We start from the raw sequence: 22239 nt of genomic DNA on the forward strand, positions 1-22239 counted from the left end.
GAAACTTGCCAAATATTTTGAAATTTATTTATGGACTTTTAAGTAATCCATACATCAAAAAAAGAAATCATATAGGAAATTTTAAAAATTCTTAAACATTTGAATAATAGTGAAAATATAAGACATCAAATTTTTTTCAGGGTACAGCTAGAGAACTATTCACAGGGAAGTATTTTGCTTTCAATGTTTATATTATTAAAGAAGAAAGACCTAAAACCTGTAGTTTCAGTCTTTCCATAAAGAAACTAGGAGGAAAGTAACCCAAAAGCAAGTAGCAGGAAGAACAAATTTTAAATAAAGACCAAAAATATCAGTGAAAGAGAGAACAGTCAACAAGAAATGAAATTAGTAAACACAAAATTTGGTTCCTTGAAATAATCAATAAAAACAAATGCAGTTTATTGAAGGTAAATTAAACTCGATAAATTTTATTTTAAAAAATATATCTCTGGGGCACCTGGGTGGCTCACTTAGTTGAGCAGCCAACAGTTTCAGCTCAGGTCATGATCTCAGGGTCCTGGGATTGAGCCAGGCCCATGTCAGGCTCCATGCTCTGCACTCAGCAGGGAGTGTGCTTCACTCTTCCTCTGCTCCCTCCCCACCTCATTCTTTCTCTTTCTAAAATAAATAAATAAATCTTTTAAAATCATATATATATATATGATATTTCTGTGAACCCTAGATTTTTCTTCTACCAGTACCTAAGATAGTCATATATAGATAAATGCTTTTCAGGCTTAATGTTCCATTTGCTTGGAGTTTTTTATTTTTACTTTTTTGAGATTTTATTTAGTTATTTACTTGAGAGAGAGTGTGAGTGAAAGCGAGCAAGTGAGGGGAGGAGCAAGAGCCACCCAGGTACCACCCTTTACCCTTCCCACCTTCTTAAAAAGATTTTGTTTGGAATTATCCTTTTTTTTTTTGCATCTAGTATTAGAATTTTTATTGATAAGTCATGACATTTTTATTTCTGATTTACACTTTGTCTAAATTATAAAATAATCATAAATAGCAATGATAATAGAAACTAGAATACAAACAGGTTTTTTTTTTAGAAGTAGATGTGCATTAGGTTCTCAGAATGAGTATAATTGATAATAAAATCTTAAGGCTCATGCTTAATTACTCACCTTCTTGAATGTCTTATAGATACCAAAGTAAACATATTGATTGAAAAATGTTCTTAGCTTCCACAAGGTAGTGTCCAAAAAGAAAAGGAAGAGAAGGTAAATAAAGCCTATGATACTCATTATAATCATGTACTTTCCAATCATTTTCTCTTCCAAAGAATAAACATTCTTTGCAATATCTGAGAATGGCAGAGTGAGAGAAAGAGAAGGAGATTAAGAGAGAGAGAAAGAGAGAGATCTTAATACAGAACACTGACACCATGAACAAGGCCTAAGAAAGCAATAAATAAGAAATAAAGGGGGGAATGAAGTATTAGGCTAAATTGAGAAAAGTAAACTATTTGAAGTGTGAAAAGTGATTATCCTACTACACAAATATCATTTCAACAATGAATTTTGAAGGCTAATTTCATGATTATAATATATAGTAATCAAGTAAGCATATTAATATTAATATATTTATTGATATGGCTATTAACTATTGCATGTTATGAAAAATCTGCCCCAAATCCTTTTAGAAGTGTGAAATCTTAAATTTATAATTAGAAGAAAATATTAAAGTGCAAATACTCTTGCAAAAGATAACACTTTGCTTTTAAAAGGTAAAAATGACCATTAGTGATACTTCTTGAACTTTCTTCAGAAGTTGAGTGAAAAAGTATAGAATTTTGTTATAAGATAATTATATACTTTTCTTCCTTTTAAAAATTTATCTTTTGCATGGTTTTAAATTTACAGAAAAATTACAGACACTATAGAGAATTCCAAATATTCTGCATGTGCTCCTTAATTATTAACAGCATACATTGGTATGGCACATGTTATAATAATGAATACATATTATCTTTTTAAAAAATATTTTATTTATTTATTCATGAGAGACAGAGAGAGAGAGAGAGAGAGATAAGCAGAGGGAGAAGCAGGCTCTCTGTGGGGAGGTGGGTAGGGTGGGGAGAGGAGCCTGATGAGGGACTTAATCCCAGGACCCCGAGATCATGACCTGAGCCAAAAGCAGATGCTTAACCACTGAGCCACCCAGGTGCCCCAATAAATATTATCATTAACAAATATCAAATATTACCATTAATTAAAGTCCCTGATTTATTCAGGTTTCCTTTTTAAAAATGTAATGTTCTTTTTTGTTTGTTCTGTGAACCAGTCTAGAATCCTATATTATATGTTGTGGTTGCATTTCCTGAAGTACCTCTTAACTGTGACAGTTTCTCAGATTTTCCTTATCTTTTATAACATTGACAGTTTTGAGGAGTACTGGTCAGGTATTTTGTAGGACTTCGCTCAACTGGGATATGTCTCATGCTTTCCTCTTTTTTCTTCTTTATGATTAGACTGGGATTATGGGTTTTGAGAAGATCACAGAGATAAAGTAAGATTTTTATTTCAAAAACAACAACAACAACAACAACAACAAAAGGTACACACTACCAGTGTGATTTATCACTGTTAATATTGACCTTGATCACTTGGTTGATTTCTAATTAAGTTAACTCTATGGTTTTTATTTTTAATTTTTTTAATTTTTTATTTTTTTATTTTTATTTTTTTACTCTATGGTTTTTAAAAGATTATTTTTTGTTTTTGCTATTTTTATTTTTGTTTTCTTGACATGCTAGCTTTGTATGAATGTTGGCTATCCCTGTGAATTTTCATGAACCATCAAAACAATAATTTTATGCAGTGGTGATGATGAGTTTGGGTTGATTACTTGGTTGCTTAGCTTATGAAAGGATTTCTATTGGCAGAGTGAAACAATTTCTTTAATAAATGTCCTTCTGCTGCTGGTGGTAGTGATGTGGTAGTAATGTGGGTACAGTTTTCTGATTCCCTGATAACTTTTTGTTTTATAGTACCATTCATTATTGCTATATTTTCCTTCTTTTTACATATCATTAACCTTCCAAGGCATAATTCTGTCTTCTAAGTTGTTCTTCTCAGAAGTGGTGCCTTCCCAAGATGAGAATTTTACAAAAGTGATGAGAGATCAGATGCAAGAATTCAGAGAATCTAACCAAGAAAAATACAAACTTTCCAAACACCACTGAAATCCATCCTAATAATGAAAAGAAGACAGGATAACAATAAATGATTTAAGAACCCATCTTATGATGTTAGAAAATTAGTTGTTCAAAATGGAAAATGTGGAAGAAAAATTTTAAAACCCGAGAGATTAATAATTTAAGAAACAAACGTGATATGAAGAATCAATAAACGTGAAAGCTTGTTTTTTGAAAAGACTAATATGATTGATAAGCCTTTGGTAAGATTTATCAAGAAAAAAATATAAGTAGAAAAAATTCAGAATATTATAAATGAAAATGCTAAGTTCGATAGAATTCATAGATTTTAAAAATACCAGAAGATATCATAAACGAATTTATGCCAATGATTTTGAAAATTTAGGTAGAATGAAATGATTCTACAAAACTCTATCAGTTCCTTCCCCAAATTATTAAAGAGGACACCCAAATAGTTTTATCTTTATTAAGGAAACATGATCAATAATCTCCATGAACATTCAGTTTATTATTTAATTTTTTATGCAAAATAAGCTTATGTAATTTGACAGAATATGTAATTCAGTAAAACAAAGAAGAAAAATCATTTGGCCATCTGAACAGGAGCGTAAGTAAAACTGAACAGTTATTTATGATTAAAAAAAAAAGTTTACTAAACACAGGATGGTGGCAGAGAAACTCCCTTAATCCAGGAAACTAAGATCCCTTTGAATCTCAGTTCTGGCTCATAAAAGCTGTGTGAAATAGGGCACATAGTTTCAGTGAAGATGTTTTCTCTGAAGCTGGAATGAAACTAGATGTCTGCTATCACCACTTTGATTAAATCCAAACTATTTGTCCTGACAAAGCAGTATGTAGTGTCCTTATTGGCAGCCTGCTTAAAATGTACCTATTGAAAATAAGAAATCATCTACTCACAAATTATTAAAGTTAATAAAATAAATAATTTAGCAAGTTCAGTATACAAAACGATCTTTCAACTTTCTTTGTATCAGCAAGAAACAAAAAAATGACACTTCAAAAAGTGATACTATTTATAATAGCATCAAAAGATATGTAGGAATAAAGTTAGTAACGTATCTGTAATACTTGTAAACCAATAACTACCAATTAGTATTAAATAAAAATGAAGAAGTCCTAAGTAAATAGATGGATGGCTAGAACTCAATAAGCAAAGGCATATACCAAGCCACAGAGTGTAAAAACAAAATTGTAAAGATATTAAATCTTTCAAAAAAATTTTTACAGAATTAAAGCAATGTCAGTAAAATTCCTACTAGATTTGTTTTGTGTGTGTGTGTGTTAAAGAAAAGGTAATCCCTAAATATATACAGAATTGTAAAATAAATGTCAAGACATAGCCAAGTTCCAATTTCAAAACTTACCACCAAAGCTAAAGTAATCAAGATGGGGGTGGTACTGAAACAAGGACATACAGATCAATTAAATACAAGTGAGAGTTCAGAAATAAACCCATACTTCTGAGGTTAACCTGTTTCAACAAGAGTGCTAAGTTAATTAAGTGGGGAAATGGAGTAGTCTGGAGTAGTCTTTTGAACAAATGGTGCTGGAATAACTGGATATCCATACACAAAAGAATCAAACTAGAACCCTGTCTCACACCATATACAGAAATCAACTTACAAGAGAATCAACAATCTAAATATAAAGGCTATGACAATAAATCTCTAGGGGGAAACACTGGGTAAATCTCTTTGACCTCTGATTAAGCAATGATTTTTCTTTGACACCTAAGCTGTACAAACAACCAAAGAAACAATGGGTAAGCTGGACTTCATCAAAATGAAACACTACTGTATATCAAAGGACACAAGTAAGAAAGTGAGAATACAGCCCTGGGAGAAAATATTTACAAGCCATATATCAAAGAAGGGTCTGTTTTCCAGAACACATAAAGACAAATAACCCAATTTCAAATGGGCAAAGTACTTGAATAGACATTTCTATGAAGAAGGTATACAAATGAACAATGGGTACATGAAAAGATGCTCAACATCACTGGTAACAGTAGAGAAATGCAAATTGAAACAACAATGTGATATAACTTCATACTTACTAGAAAGGCTATATACTTTTAAAAAATGGAAAATAACAATTGTTGGAGAAGATATGGAGGAACTGGAACCCTTCTACATTGCTGTGCAAAATAGTCCTTGCTTCTATGGAGACTTGATAATACCTGATTTCCATGTCACTAGATTTTACCAGAAATATTTCTCTTCCATTTTTTTCCACCTCACCTCATCTCCTAAAGTTTATTTCATACAGTTTATAGTTCTGAACACTGAGCTTCCCTTTGAGGCCATTGACTACTCTTCTAGGTAATATCTGGCTTACTAAGTATTCCTTCTCACTCTGCCCACTCTCACCAAGATAAGATATTTTCAAAATTAGCTAATAAATGATACAATACCACCATGGGGATTTCTAAAGTTAAAATGAATGTTTACCCTTTCAACAAACTTCAGTACTGTTTGTCTTTCTCTTTACTTCTTTTCTGGCTCTTTTTTCTGTTGTACAGCACTTTATCATTCAAATCACTACATTTATTTATTTATTTATTTATTTATTTATTTATTTATTTAGCAGTTGAGTTCCTCTATATGCAGATACTGTATTAGATACTGGAGAATGGATGTCATCCATTCCTTCAAATAAATTTTGGGTGGATGAGTATGAGTGATTACCAGTAGTGGAGGTGGTGGGAGGTAACAAAAGTAAATGTAATACAAATACTTCCCCTGGAGGTTCTTTTCCAAAGATGAAATGCATTTTGCAATGAGAGAACACAAGCTGTGAATCCCAGTTCTACACCATAAACGTTTGGTGTAAGTCATCTTCCTCGACAGGAGTATAAAAACTGAGAACTTGAGGTTATGAAGATTTCAAATAATGTAATTACATACTATGTGGTTGATTGTTAGTAGCTCTTATATCTGACAGCTACTCTAAACTTACCTTAGCTTTGCTTTTGAGGTTTTATTATATTTACAAAGTTTTTCTCCCAGTCTTACAAAATGATTTATGTACTGAACATGTGTCTTGACTCTCTCCTTTGGAATAAGGGCTGACTTCCCACATACCTCATGTGCTAAGCCCAGGACTAATTTCTTAAGCTTAGGAACCCCATGGATACTATTAAAATGAACAAAGGGAAGCCTCACTAAAGTGGAGTCAGGAGGACAGCAGGGGTAACTCTCACACCCTACCACTCTGTCAGTGACAAGAAGTATCAATCATAGATCCAAAAGAAGAATCCTCAAAGGCAAGAATCAAAAATTACAGACCCCAACAACAGTAACAAAAATGTACATTGTGTCTCCTATAAGAAATTGATGACCCCTGCATCTTGGCCAATGAGAAACAGTCATCACCCTGAACTCTTGTTTCTCTCTGATGGACTTGTTTAAACAATTCCTCTTAAATAATGTTCCTCTCTAAAATAATGTTTGTGAGACTTGCCTATGGTTTGCTGTCACTTGCTTGTTCTGTATTGCAGTTCTCTGCCATTCCCCAATTTACCCATTTTTTGCTGGAAAAATTAGCAGTTTTATGTTTAAGGTTAATAATACTTACTTTCTGTACTACAATTTAGGTAGACAGGAGGTTTATTTCCAGAGCACCATTTCTTAATCTGGTAGAAAGTAAAATAGTCATTGATACACTTCGCAAGGTTGTAATTGGGAAAGAACAGTAATGAATTAAGTATGAAGTCTCTGGTGGCTCTGGAGATCCTATGTTGAACTTCTAAAAAAGATGATAAGATTAGATTTTATTATAGGAAATGAACTACCCTGAAAAGAATAAATCCCCCAAGGATGATCCAACAAAGCTCAGGAATTAAAAAACAGATGATTATATTCAAGAACACTAATTATTTCCCAATAAGTTTGTTAACTGACATCCAGTGACATACTTTGTGTTGATAATTGTGGAGTTCTGAAAAGTCTCTTTGGTGAAGTGGGTGTGCATGTGATAAGACTTCCTGGCACCTGATAAGGAGAGGAAACTACCACTATTTTTTTTTTAACATTTCTAATCCCAATTGATCAAGTAAGGAAATAAAGAGAAATTGGAGATATAGCCTAGAATTCAACAGTAAGAACAGATAGGGAAATTATGACATCTTTGAGAGGAGAAAAATCTTAAAGGGAACCAGCTGATAGATAACTACTATAGAGATAGTTAAAGCTCCAGAATGTATTTACTATGAACAGTTATTAGAGACTAAGTTCCTGGAGATATGCTTAATTTATGAATTGATATTATGGAATTTTTATCATGAATTCAGTTTTTTAGAAAGAAGATAAAAGGCTAGCTTAAACAGAAACTTCATGGAAGATACTGTGGGCAAAAAGGTAGCCAGGAAACGAAACTTCAAGTGTCCAAGTCATGGTGATTCTATTCATTGTAGATTTTAAATTGATAAAGACACAAATTGTTGATCCAAGTTAAAAAATTCAGGATATTGGCTAATTGAACAGATGCCAAGTTCCTTGCAACTTATTAACTGGAAAATTAAGGTCAACAGATGCTGTCAATAACCTTAAGTCAAAGCTACCTTTGATGCTTGCTTACCTTCAAGAACACTTGCTTTCATTTAATTGTTGGCCTCTGCCAATTCCATAATTTCCTTTCAGTTCATTATTTTTGGCACAGTATCACTCGTAATGTTTGTTCTCCTCAAAAGTGAAAGTCTCTTTTGACTTCCTAATTGCCAAATCTACTGGCTTCCTTTTTGTTCTCATCCTACTCCACATTACTCTTTGCAACATAATCCTCCCAAAAAAGTCTTTCAAAAACTTTCTAAAACAGTAATTTATTCCTATTCTTACTCTTAAACAACTATTACTCTCTAGTCCCCTAAATGATCATTTCATTTTAGATTAGGGCTCACAGACTCAAATGAGTCTCCCTCACAACACAAAGTATTCTTTGAACAAGTGTACAAAAATATACAAACATTTGCTTTCCATACTTTGGGTATTCCTTTGAGAGAATGAGTGCTAAGGTATATCTGTTAACAAGTTTTTTCATCTGCTATGCAGAAGCTTAACTCTTAAACATGTGAAATATTCATTCTCAAAGGAAGTTACAGGCTATTCTTTTGTGGCCAGTGAAGGGCTAAGGGAACAAGGCAGGAGCTAGTGTTTATGATGCAACAGAAAGGGAGGATGTGGGAGAGTATTCAGGCCAGCTGAAATGCACATTGGAGGGTGAATTAACAACTGCATTTACAATGGCCATTTTAGTAACTATCTCTCCAAATCTCAAATTCAGAGAAGGAAAATGAGGAAATACACATTCAAGAATACTGTAGAAAACAGTCCTGGAAGGGAGGGAAGCTGGCTTAGATAATTATATGGACATCAGATGCATATAGAGATTTTCTTCCTGGAAAATCTTGTTAGGTTGCTCACAATCTTGTGACTTTTCATTTAATTAGGGAAAAAAAGGCACATTGCAAAGCCTTCCTTGAACAAAACTGTCAGCCTCTCCCAAGGACTCAAGGTTCCTCTCCATTCTTCCTTCTCTTCATCTCACTACAAACCGCCATAACATCAAGGGAAAACACTTTTAAATAATGGCTTCATATAGTTGAGATAGAATTTATTCTAACTTTCTGAGGACTGCTCTTCTAAAATGAAAGCTGCTTTTTTGTGTTCTCTCTGTATGACAAGTGAGTCTCAGGAAAAATGTTCCTAAAATTCCCCATATCTGTTGCAAAACAAATTATTTAAGTCATGCCATGGAGTTACTAGAGGTGGGGATAGAGTGGAGGAAACTTGTCAAAGGACTTGTAGGTCAGGTTCAGTCCCATCAGTTCAGCATGAAGATCCCAGCTCTAACAAGGCGCCCAGAATATCATAGGCACTCAAATGTTATGAACCTATGTCAAATACAGGATTTTCCCAAAACCTAAAACTTAATTGTCTATTAATATCCTTAGTTCACTCCTACTTATTTATTTACTGCTGCTTTCTGGGGAAAGAGAAATTTTGTAAAGTCCTTACCCTTACCAAATTGCAATGTGGCATCTATGAGGGTACTGAAAATGCCTGAAAGGTAGTTGAATAGGACAAGTTTGATGTAGGCAGAAGTACTTTTAGTAAACAGGAAGCTCAGCAGATACATGAGGGGAATGGCAGACCAGCCATACAGCATGAAGATCAGCATTGTGTCCAGAAAATGGTAATCTGTGATGTAAATATCCAATTGGCAGAATTTAAATGCTCCCTGAAACACAGAGAGCATAGAGATAAAGGCAAGTAAAAAATAATACAAGCCAGAATGTTTAGAGAAGGAGATAGCAAGTCCTATCACTATTTAGCATGGATATATTCATTAATTGAATCAATTAGCCTCTAAAAAAAGCTCCAGCTTAGGAGCATAAAGGTAGGATACTCCTACCTCTACTTCACCAAAGGACAGTCCAATGAGCAAACCACCACAAGTCCCTTAATTTTTTTCTACCTGGAATTGTTTTTAGCTTATTTATTTTTATTAAAATTAAAAAAATTAAGTTCAATTAGCCAACATATAGTACATATCATCTAACTGATGTACAAACTGATATCATCAGTTTCAGATATCATGTTCAATAATTTATCAGTTGTGTATAACACCCAGTGATAGAATATTTTTTTAAATTAACAGTCAGTATACTTTCCCTTAATAATCCTAATAACTCTCAGCTTTCCCAGAAAATAGGTTATTTCTGTAGAAAGCCTATTTCTCTAAAGATTTTTTCTTATCTCTGGTTATACCTTATCTATCATACCTTTGAACTGGGTCCCCTACTCACATCACATTGACCCAAGGAACTCTGGGGCTTCCTTCTTATATTTTTCTAATTGAAATTTAAAAACAGACACTGAAGCATAAACTTAAAGGGACTTAAATTGAATGAATGATGATGGTGGAGATAAATCTGTAGTTGTTAAAGCAAATTTCTAGAAATCAGTATCTCATTAGTAAATGCAGTTTCTCTACAAATGTCAGGGTTGTCTCTTTGGGCAGTTACATAATTATATAGCAGGACAACCAAGAAGCAAATAACACAGTTAAGCTAAGAATTTTTATGCAATTGTGATGTCCTTGGTTGTGATAGCAGTAGCAAAAGAAGACTGGTAGATCTTAGTTGAATTCAATACCTATAGTTGGTTTGTTTTTGAATAAGCATACTGTAAACCTAAACTGAATAAATAGAGTGAAGTACCCAAATACAAGTCATATGATCTAACAATCCCTGTGTTTGAATGCTTAAAATCCTTGAAAGCCACAGATCAAAACTTATTTCAAAGAAAAGTCAAATTCCTACTTGGATAAATGATATATTCTGTTCTTGGACAAGAAGACTGTGAATATGCAGCTTCTATGAAAATTGATCTATAAATAAACATGCAAACAAAGTTTCAAGTAAATATTTTTTTAAAGAATATTACACCCTTTTTGAACTCGGCCACAGTAACCTCTTGCAAGATACATCCACAAAGGCAAAAGAAACAAAAGCAAAAATGAACTATTGGGACTTCATCAAGATAAGAAGCTTTTGCACAGCAAAGAATACAGTCAACAAAACTCAAAGACAACCTACAGAATGGGAGAAGATATTTGCAAATGACGTATCAGATAAAGGGCTAGTTTCCAAGATCTATAAAGAACTTATTAAACTCAACACCAAAGAAACAAACAATCCAATCATGAAATGGGCAAAAGACATGAAGAGAAATTTCACAGAGGAAGACATAGACATGGCCAACATGCATATGAGAAAATGCTCTGCATCACTTGCCATCAGGGAAGTACAAATCAAAACCACAATGAGATATCACCTCACACCGGTGAGAATGGGCAAATTAACAAGGCAGGAAACAACAAATGTTGGAGAGGATGCGGAGAAAAGGGAACCCTCTTACACTGTTGGTGGGAATGTGAACTGGTGCAGCCACTCTGGAAAACTGTGTGGAGGTTCCTCAAAGAGTTAAAAATAGACCTGCCCTACGACCCAGCAATTGCACTATTGGGGATTTACCCCAAAGATACAGATGCAGTGAAACGCCGGGACACCTGCACCCCTATGTTTATAGCAGCAATGGCCACGATAGCCAAACTGTGGAAGGAGCCTCGGTGTCCAACGAAAGATGAATGGATAAAGAAGATGTGGTTTATGTATACAATGGAATATTACTCAGCTATTAGAAATGACAAATACCCACCATTTGCTTCAACGTGGATGGAACTGGAGGGTATTATGCTGAGTGAAGTAAGTCAGTCGGAGAAGGACAAACATTATATGTTCTCATTCATTTGGGGAATATAAACAATAGTGAAAGGGAATATAAGGGAAGGGAGAAGAAATGTGTGGGAAATATCAGAAAGGGAGACAGAACGTAAAGACTGCTAACTCTGGGAAACGAACTAGGGGTGGTAGAAGGGGAGGAGGGCGGGGGGTGGGAGTGAATGGGTGACGGGCACTGGGGGTTATTCTGTATGTTAGTAAATTGAACACCAATAAAAAATAAAAAAAAAGAATATTTTTATTTGTTTATTTGAGAGAGAGAGAGAGAGAGAGAGAATGAGTAGAGGGAGAGGGACAAGCAGACTTCCTGCTGAGCAGGAAGTCTGGTGTGGGGCTTGACCCCAGGACTCTGGGATCATGAGATCATGACCTGAGCCAAAGGCAGATGCCCAACCAACTGAGCCACTGAGGTGCCCCTATATTTGTTATTAATTTTTTTATAACATGGTGCTGTAACATTGGGTGCATAAATATTTGCAAGTGTTAGATCTTCTTGTTGGATTGTCCCCTTTACTATGATAGAGACCTTCTTCATCTCATTACAGTCTTTGGTTTAGTGTCTAGTTTTTCAGATATAAGTATTGCTACTCCAGCTTTCTTTTGACATCTATTTGCATGAAAAATGTTTCTAGATCCCTTCACTTTCAATATGTAGGTGTCTTTAGGTCTAAAACAAGTCTCTTGTAGGCAGCATATAGATAGCCCTTTTTAAAAAAAATTCATTCTGACACTCGGGGTCTTTTGATTGGAGCATTTAGTCCATTTACATTCAGAGTAATTGTTGATAGATATGTATTTTTTGCTATTTTATTATTTTCTGTTGTTTCTGGAGATTTTCTTTGGTCCTTTCTTTCCTTCACCATTTTTGGTCTTTTCTTTCCACTCAAAGCATCCTCTTTAATATTTCTGGCAGGGTGGTTTAGTGGGCACAAACTTCTTTAGTTTCTGCTTGTCTGGGAAACTTTTTATCTTTCCTTCTATTCTGAATGATAGCCTTACTGGATAGACTATTCTTGGTTGCAGATTTTCCCCATTAGTATGTTGAATATATCATGCTACTTCGTTATGGCTTGCCATGATTCTGTTGAAAGATTTGCTAGCTTTATGTGTTTTTCCTTGTATGTTAAGAACTTCTTTTGTCTTTCTGCTTTTAAGATTTTTCTTTATCACTTTATTTTGCAAATTTAATTACAATATATCTTGGTATTGGAATGCTTTTGCTGATTTTGATGGGAGTTCTCTGTGCTTCCTGGATTTGGATGTCTGTTTCCTTCCCCAGATTAGGGAAATTTTCAGCTATTATTTTGTCACATAAATTTTCTACCCCCGTTTCTTTCTCTTCTTCTTCTGGGACTCCTATAATACAAACGTTATAATGTTTGATGGAGTCACTGAGTTCCCTAAGTCTATTTTCATGTTCCATAATTCTTTCTTTCTTTTTGTTCATTTAATATTCTGTATTACTAATTCATTTCTCTGCTTCTTCTAGCCTACTGTTCATTACATCAAGCCTGTTTCCAATCCCAGTTACTGCATTCTTCATTTCTGTTGGATTCTTTTTTAATACTTCTATTTGGTAAGGGTCTCCTTTTTTAAAATATTTTATTTATTCACAAGAGACACAGAGCGAGAGAGAGAGAGAGGCAGAGACACAGGCAGAGGGAGAAGCAGGCTCCATGCAGGGAGCCCGACGTGGGACTCGATCCCGGGTCTCCAGGATAACGACTTGGGCCGAAGGCAGGTGCTCAACCACTGAGCCATCCGGGCGTCCCTGGTAAGGGTCTCCTTGATGTCTTCCATTCTTTTACAAGCCCAGAAAATATCCTTATGATTTTTGCTTTAAATTCTCCATCAGGCATGTTACTTACATCTGTTTCACTTCAATTTCTTGCTGTGGTCTCATCCTGTTTCATTTGGGATGAATTCCTCCATCTTGGCATTTTGTCTAAATCATTACCTTCTTTTTTTTTTTTTTAATTTTTATTTATTCATGATAGGCACACAGTGAGAGAGAGAGAGGCAGAGACACAGGCAGAGGGAGAAGCAGGCTCCATGCACCGGGAGCCTGACATGGGATTCGATCCCGGATCTCCAGGATCGCGCCCTGGGCCAAAGGCAGGCGCCAAACTGCTGCGCCACCCAGGGATCCCCATTACCTTCTTCTTTGTGTTAGAAAAGCCTGTTGTGGGCAGCCCTGGTGGCGCAGCAGTTTGGCGCAGCTTGCAGCCTGGGGTGTGATCCTGGAGACCTGGGATCGAGTCCCACATCGGGCTCCCTGCATGGAACCTGCTTCTCCCTCTGTCTGTGTCTCTGCCTTTCTCTCTGTGTCTATGAATAAATAAATAAAATCTTTAAAAAAAAAAGAAAAGAAAAGCCTGTTGTTTCCTGCTCCTGAGAGTAAATGGCTTTATGAAGAAGAGATCATGTAGTGCCCAGAGCCTGGTGTTCAACGTCTCTGGTGTGAGCTGTGTGTGCCCTGCTTTTGTGTTTTGTGTGCACCATCCTTCAGGCCAGTTGTCTGCAGAAGCTCTCCTTGTCTGCAGTGGGTAATGTTTGGTTCTTGGTCAGAATGTGATGAGTTTTAAGTAGGTGTGCTTTAGTCTGCTTATAAATGAGACCTGATACCAGTTCCACTAGAACTGAAACCCAGCAGAACTCTTTGATTGGGAGTTGTGGTATGGTCAGAGGTTTCTGCTGTCATCTGGGGAAGGTGCTCACTGTACTAAGACTGAGGCATGCTTGACTGAGAAGGGCAGTCCCACCAGAGCGCAGGGGCGTGGGACTTGTTGTAAGCAAGTTAGGCAGCCTGTGGGGGCACCTCTGCCCTGCTTCCTGAAGGTGGCTGTGTGTATATGATGAGGGGCAGGGGAGTGAAATAGTGACAGCCAGCTCCTTTGTCTCCAGGAGAGGTGTCTCTGTGAATCCTGCCTCTCAGGGAACTACTCAAGAAGAGCAAATGATCACCCCCCATGCTGTCTGCCTCTGGATTGTTTGCCTGCCTTCTTTCCATGAGCAGTGTAGTGTCTTCCAGGCTCTATCCCTGTCAAGTCTGCTGATCTTTAAAACTCTAGGCTTTAGAGATGTGATATGGGCAGAGGTTTGTGCTGGTCTTTTGGGGGAGAAACCCACCATGCTGGACTGAGGCAAGCTTGACTGAGAAGGAAGGGCAGTCCCACAAGAGCCCATTGGGTGGGACTTTGTGTCAGCAAGTTAGCCAGTGTGTGTCAGCCCTGCACTGCTTCCCACAGGTGGCTCAGTGTTTTTCCTAAGAGGTGGGGAGGGAAGTGATGCCAGCCACCTCCTTTGTCCCTGGAAAGGTATCTCCATGAAGGTTGCTTCTCAGGGAGGTGTTCAGGGAGGTGCTCCATGAAGAGCAAATACTGTCACCCTTGTGTGTCCCAAGCATTCTTCAGACTGCCGTTTTCACCCATTCATGTGCTCCCACGTTTGCCTGCCTTCTCTCCAGGAGCAGGGCAGTGACTTCAGAGCTCTATCCTAGCCCAACCTGCAGACCTTTTAAAACTCCAGGCTGTAAGCCCGGATGGTTGCAAGAACTCACAAAAATAATCCACCCCTCCCCCTCTTGTTTTCCCAGCAATGGCACTGGAGAAATGTTCTTCTTGTGCATTCCTGTGTGCTGTACTCTCTCTCACTCTTCTTTGTGACTATAGCTCCCTCCCATCCACAGTACCAGTGACCTGCCCCTACACCATGTCTCCACACTTCCACCTTCTATGATGTAGCCTCTGCTCTCCCTTTAGTTGTGGAGTTTGTTCTATCAGTCTTCAGGTTGATTTTTTGAGTACTTCGAATTATTTGATAGTTATCTAGTTGTGTTCTTGGGAGCAGATGAGCTTAGCACCCTCCTCTCCCGCTGCCATCTTCTCTTAGAGTTGGTTTTTCTTTCTATTTTTTTTCTAATTTTTAAAATTTATTTATGATAGTCACAGAGAGAGAGAGAGAGAGAGAGAGAGGCAGAGACACAGGCAGAGGGAGAAGCAGGCTCCATGCACCAGGAGCCTGACGTGGGACTCAATCCCGGGTCTCCAGGATTGCGCCGTGGGCCAAAGGCAGGCGCTAAACCGCTGCGCCACCCAGGGATCCCCAGAGTTGGTTTTTCTAAGGTCTCTCTCTTTGGTTTGCAAATGGCCACCTTTTGCTGTGTCTTCAGATGACCTTTACTATGTGCATGAACACTTATGTCTTTTTGTATGTTCAAATATCCTCTTCTTAAAAAGGATAGCAGTCAGATTGGATTAGGGCCTACCCTAACTATTTCATTCTAACTTAGTCACCTCTTTGAAGGCCTTATCTCCAAATACAGTTATGATTTGAGTTACATAATTAGAAAATAGGAATTTTCCAAGGGATATGGAAGGAAAATGAGGTCTCAAGAAAGTGTATCTAACACTTACCAGTAGTAAGCAGCAGGTAATGAAGAAGAGGATGAAATCCCACAGTAGAGCAGAAAGCCAGTACACAGGGATGTAAACCCCACTCAAAAATTGGATGTGCTTTGCCTTAGTGACTTGTTCAGTCACTGTCAGGAGACAAAAGCCACTGATCAGAAGAGTCATGCCAAAATGTAGATTTAAGGCCACCTGGAGTCCATCTGACAATCTACAGAAGAAGGAACAAAAGTAGATATATCAGGAAACCAATACAGCAGAAAACATAAATTTCTATCAATAACTTTTTAATCATGTAAATGTAATCATATAGGGTAGGAGAGATGCACTTAAATATCAAATTTAAGTGCATATTAAATTAGGGGCACCTGGGTGGCTCAGTCAGTTAAGCATCTGCCTTCAGCTCAGATCATGATCTCAGGAATCCTGGGATCTAGTCCTCTGTCCGGCTGCGTTCAGTAGGGAGTCTGCTTCTCCCTTTCACATGACCTTCCCTCTTGCTCCTGCTCTTGCTCACTCTCACTCTCTCAAATAAATAAATACATAATCTTTTAGAAATGTCAAATTTTAATAAAAAGAATAACATACGTTCCACTTTGTTTTTTAGGCTTAGAGTAAGGCTGAGGTTTATTGAAGATTGTTATGGAAGCATTAGAGCCAGCAACTGTCATGAAAAGAATGTTGTCTAATATTGCCAAGGCCAGAGATGGTGAATGATATGCTTGATTGTTGAAAAGAGCAGTAAGAATTATTTTATTTGTCTTCACCTCAATGGAAAATGCAACAATGCATAAGTGAATACAATCTTCATTTTCCATTAAGTATTTCAGTAGGTCACCTAAGATGAGGAAATAATGTTGGTCAGTTTATCCACAAAAGAGATCATCTACAAAGTTATGTTGGGGAAAGAAACAAATAATTTATTTGGTTCTCATCCCTTTCAATTTTCTTATAATGATTATTTCAAACATTTGTTATTCTCCTCATGCACTCTACACTATTATTAAATTCCAAGCTCTCTCATTTCATAGCCTATGATCTGGATTCCTACTTCACTGAGAAAACACAGGCAACTTGGTATAGATTTTCTTGACTTATCTTAGATTCATAAGTAACTTCCACTTACAGATTTTATTGCTTAAAGCAGAAAATTTTTCTCTGTGAAAATAAAAAAGCTGGATTAAAAAAAATCACCTCTTTGAAGGTATTATATACCTAAAAAAAGCAATCAACATTTGGGAGATAAACCCTTAGAAGGAATGGAAATGCACTGAATTGAGCCAAACATTCTATATCCTTTTTTCCTTTAAAGCATTTTAGATTTATAATTGATGGAATGCATTGGTAAATACTGAAGCCTTCAGTGGGGCTCCTAAAGGGCTATACCCTAAGAGTAAGAGTGAGTAAGATATAGATGAGTTCTTACAAAAATTTTAACCCAATATTAAATTACTTAAATCCTCATTTAGATTTATATCTTCCCTTAATCTCATTGCCTTTCAGGAGTTAAATCTCCTCTGGAGCAGATAATCTCAAGTAAAGTATATATAATTTTCATATACAATATTTGGCATTCAATTAAAAAATCACTAGATATACTAAAAAACAGAACCAAGAAAAAGCACAGATAATAGAAACAGATCCATATATAAACTAGATATTAGAGACAGAATATTTTCCAGAGAACTGGAGTCCATAGGAAGAATCAAATACTTATGTTAGAATTGATAAAGCACATAAATTACAATCAACATATAATTCATAAATCAATGTATAACTCATGGACACAAATGAGGAATAGACCAGAAACTGGAAGACAGGTTGATTAGAAAATACCCAGCTAAAAGCACAGTAAGAAAGAGAATGGGGAAAAAAGATAACATAAATTAGCAATATTAGAAATGATACAGGGGAAATCACTACAGATCCTGCAGCCATCAAAAGGGTAATAAAGGAATACTCCGAACAATTCTACAAACATAATTTGACAATTTAGATGAAATAGAACACTTCCTCAAAACACGCAAACCATCACAATTCTCCCGATATGTCATTTGAATAATTATAACTGTTAAGGAAATTAACCTCATAAGTTAAAAATTCCTCCCAAAAGAAATCTCCAGGTCTAGATGTTTCTCCAGAGAGCTTTATAATATATTTAAGGAAGAATCAACACTATACACAATATTTTTCAGAAAATACAGGAGGAGGGAATGTTTTTGAATTCATTTTTTCAAGTATTACTCTGATAGAAAAATGATAAAAGTACCAAGAAAAAGGAAAATTACAGACCAAGGTCTTTCACAAATATAACACCTCTTAACAAAGTATTAGCAAATAAAATTCAGCAATATATGAAAAGAATTACAACCATGGTCAAGTGGAGTGTCTTCCAGGGATTCAAGGCTGGTTTCCTATTTAAAACTCTACCAATGTTACTCAGCATGTTTTAGGCTGAAAAATCATTAATAATCATATCAATCTATGCAGAAAAAAACACATGACAAAACTTCTAATCATTCATGAGAAAACTGAATAAAAGGTATAGGTATAGTGATAGGGGTGGGGCAAGATGCTGGAGGAGTAGGGTCCCCAAGTCACCTCTCCCCACCAGTTTACCTAGATAACTTTAAAATCATCCTGAAAACCTACGAATTCGACCTGAGATTTAAAGAGAGAACAGCTGGGGGATCCCTGGGTGGCTCAGCGGTTTAGCGCCTGCCTTTGGCCCAGGGAACGATCCTAGAGTCCTGGGATCCAGTCCCACATCGGGCTCCTGCAGGGAGCCTGCTTCTCCCTCCTCCTGTGTCTCTGCCTCTCTCTCTATGTCTATCATAAATAAATAAATAAATCTTAAAGAGAGAGAGAGAGAGAGAACAGCTGGAACGCTACAGAGAGAAGAGTTTGCACTTCTAACAAGGTAGGAAGGCGGTAAAAAAAAAATTTTATTTTTAAATCAAGTGGGGAGGGGCACCGAGAGGAGCCGGGCTAAAGCTGGTGGCGAGAGCCTCCAGGACAGAAAGCCCAACCCTGGAGAAGCAGGAACTTTTAAAAATCTGCACCGGATTCTTCCCGGAAGCAAAGGTGCTCAGCAGGGAAACCGGCCAGAACCACAGAAGCACTGGAGCCTCCAGGTTCCCGGGGTCACTAACAGAGGAGGTGCGCCCTGGGGGAGAGCGTGGCACAGACTGTGGGCCGAGTGCAGTAAAGGGCTGGAGCGAGCCAGGCGGGGCCTCGGGAGAAGCTCAGGTGGCGGCTCCAGGCGGAGGGGGCTGCGCCCTGCTGCCTTCAGGAGCCGGATCCCCAGGAGCACGATTCCACCAGAACAGGCCTCGGATCCCAGGGCACCGGGGGACACAGCCCAGGATCCTGTGCTCCCCCTGGGACAGGAGGGGAGGGCACAGAACAGCGAGGACTCTCCTGCTGCTAGGCGCCCCCAAGCTGTGCAGATCAGCGCCCCCCATCCCTAGGAGCATCCAGACCTGTGATGACTGGGAGACTGCGGTAGTTACTAAGGAAGCTGACTCCAGAGCTGGAAGGCTAGCCGCCGCCAGTGTGGTTGTTCCTCCTGGTGTCACCCTGTGCCTGGGATGGAGCAGGGGCCACCAGGGAACAGGGGCCTCAGAGGGTAAACAGCTCCCACTGAGCTGTGAACACACCCGAGAATCAGCACAGCAGGCCCCTCCCACAGAAGACCAGTTGGAAGGACAGGGGAAGAGCAAGTTCTTGGCTGAGCAGCGCTGGAAACCTCCAGGGGAAGTTGAGGGATTTACAGTACATAGAACCGGAGGATACCCACCTCTTGGTTTTTTTTCTTTTTCTTCCTTTTTTCCAGTACAACTCGTTTTTAGCCACTCTGCCCTGAGCAAAATGACTAGCAAGAAGAACTCACCACAAAAGAAAGAATCAGAAACTACTCTCTGCCACAGAGCTACAGAACTTGGATTACAATTCGATGTCAGAAAGCCAATTCAGAAGCACAATTATAAAGCTACTGGTGGCTCTGGAAAAAAGCATAAAGAATTCAAGATAATTCATGACTGCAGAATTTAGATCTAATCAGGCGGAAATTAAAAATCAATTAAATGAGAGGCAATCCAAACTGGAGGTCCTAACGAACGAGTGAGTGACATAGAAGACAAATTGATGGCAAGGAAGGAAGCTGAGGAAAAAAGAGAAAAACCATGAAAAGACCATGAGGATAGGTTAAGGTAAATAAATGACAGCCTCAGAAGGAAAAATCTATGTTTAATTGGAGTTCCAGAGGGTGCTGAAAGGGACAGAGGACCAGAAAGCATATTTGAACAAATCATAGCTGAGAACTTCCCTAATTTGGGGAGGGAAACAGGCATTCAGATCTAGGAGACAGAGAGATCCCCCCAAAATCAATAAAAACCATTCAACACCTCACATTTAATAGTGAAACTTGCAAATTCCAAAGATAAAGAGAAAATCCTTAAAGCAGCGAGAGATAAGTGATCCCTAGCTTATATGGGGAGAAATATTAGATTAACATCAGACCTCTCCACAGAGACCTGGCAGGCCAGAAAGGGCTGGCAGGATATGTTCAGGGTCCTATGAGAAGAACATGCAGCCAAGAATACTTTATCCAGCAAGGCTCTCATTCAGAATAGGAGAGATGAAGAGCTTCCAAGATAGGCAGAAACTGAAAGAATATGTGACCACCAAACCAGCTCTGCAAGAAATATTAAGGGGGACTCTGTAGAAGAAAGAGGATGCCCAAAGGAATAATCCACAAAAACAGGGACTGAATAGGTATTATGATGACACTAAATTCATATCTTTCAACAGTAACTCTGAACGTGAATGGGCTTAATGATCTCATCAAAAGACGCAGGGTTTCAGACTGGATAAAAAAGCAAGACCCATCTATTTGCTTTCTACAAGAGACATAAGGACACCTACAGCCTGAAAATGAAAGGTTGGAGAACCGTTTACCACTCAAATTGTCCTCAAAAAGAAAGGGGTAGGAATCCTCATATCAGATAAAGTTTATCCCAAAGACTGTAGTAAGAGATGAAGAGGGACATTATATCATACTATCCATCAAGAGGACCTAACAATCATGATTATTTATGCCCCGAATGTGGGAGCTGCCAAGTATATCAATTAATAACCAAAATAAAGACATACTTAGATAATAATACACTAATAGTAGGAGACTTCAACACAGCACTTTCTGCAAATGACAGATATTCTAACCACAACATCTCCAAAGAAACAAGGGCCTTAAATGATACACTGGACCAGATGTACACTTTCACAGATATTTACAGAACTTTCCATCCAAACGCAACTGAATACACATTCTTCTCAAGTGCACATGGAACTTTCTCCAGAACAGATCACATACCAGGTCACAAATTAGATGTTAACCAGTACCAAAAGATTGGGATTGTCAAAAAGCAAGTGGGTGGGGCGGAATGAAAATTCCTTCAATGGATGAATGGTTAAGTAAACTGTGTTACAACCCCATGATGGAATAGTCCATAGCAATGATGGAATGAATAATGGATAGACATGATACCAGATGTTGAGTGAAATGCCAATCCAGAAGTGTACATATTATATGATTCCATTTTTATGTCATTCTTAAAATGATTAAACTATATAAGTGATCCTTGTGGTGAACAAAATGTTCTGTACTAATGTCAATATCCTGCTGGGGATATTGTGGTATAGTTTTGCAAGATGTTGCCATTGTTATGTAAGATCACTCAGTATTATTTTTCACAACAGTAAGTTGACAATTATCTCACAATAAAAAGCTGAAGTGTTAAATTCAGTGTTAATGGTTCTTATTCTCCTCCACTTCTAAAGAGAAAACAAAATCTACTTTAGTTCTCTTCAGATATATTTCAAATCTCTTTTCTCCTTCTTTCACAGCCTTAACCTCTCTTGCCTAGATTATCACAATTCTATCCCAGTTGACTTCATTGACATTGGATCTGTTCCCTTTGGAATCATTCCCTCACATTTAATTCAATTTAGTAAGACTATATTTAATTATACACTCATTGATTGTATGCCAGAATTTAGGTTAGGATCTAGAGATATAAAAGAAGTTGTGGCCTCTCCCTAATTAGTTTGAGAGACGCATGAAAAATGTGTTATTGTAATTCTGTGAGGTAAATTCCAAAAAAAAGAGGTATTCATCTAAATTGTGGATGAAGAGAAAATGTATACTTCTGTTTGGGAGGGCAGGTGGTATTTTTCAGTTATTATAAGTCCATATCCTTTCTAAAGCACATACCCATTCATTTTATGGCTTTGCTTAAAAAGTTAGCAGTGATTTCCCCATATTAAATGCATGTACTATTTGA

The 22239-nt window shown here is 37.4% G+C and overlaps 1 protein-coding gene across 12 annotated transcripts in view; it reads right to left on the reverse strand.

Annotated features, from left to right (window-relative positions):
• LOC112640269 (phospholipid-transporting ATPase ABCA3-like) overlaps positions 1-22239 on the reverse strand; it is a 136267-nt gene that overhangs the window by 27263 nt on the left and 86765 nt on the right. For 8 of the 12 annotated variants that reach the window (XM_049111310.1, XM_025416260.3, XM_025416259.3 and 5 more), the window contains 5 exons: positions 16484-16733; positions 15902-16106; positions 9199-9421; positions 6761-6931; positions 1131-1309 (listed from right to left, as the gene is read on the reverse strand). In XM_049111310.1, coding sequence (XP_048967267.1) covers positions 1131-1309; positions 6761-6931; positions 9199-9421; positions 15902-16106; positions 16484-16733 — 1028 coding nt within the window. The remainder of the gene's footprint in view (positions 1-1130; positions 1310-6760; positions 6932-9198; positions 9422-15901; positions 16107-16483; positions 16734-22239) is intronic. The other 4 variants (XM_025416267.3, XM_025416266.3, XM_025416258.3 and 1 more) reach the window with 3 other exon arrangements.

Source organism: Canis lupus, chromosome 6, assembly GCF_003254725.2.
Source record: "Canis lupus dingo isolate Sandy chromosome 6, ASM325472v2, whole genome shotgun sequence".
Taxonomy (NCBI): domain Eukaryota; kingdom Metazoa; phylum Chordata; class Mammalia; order Carnivora; family Canidae; genus Canis; species Canis lupus.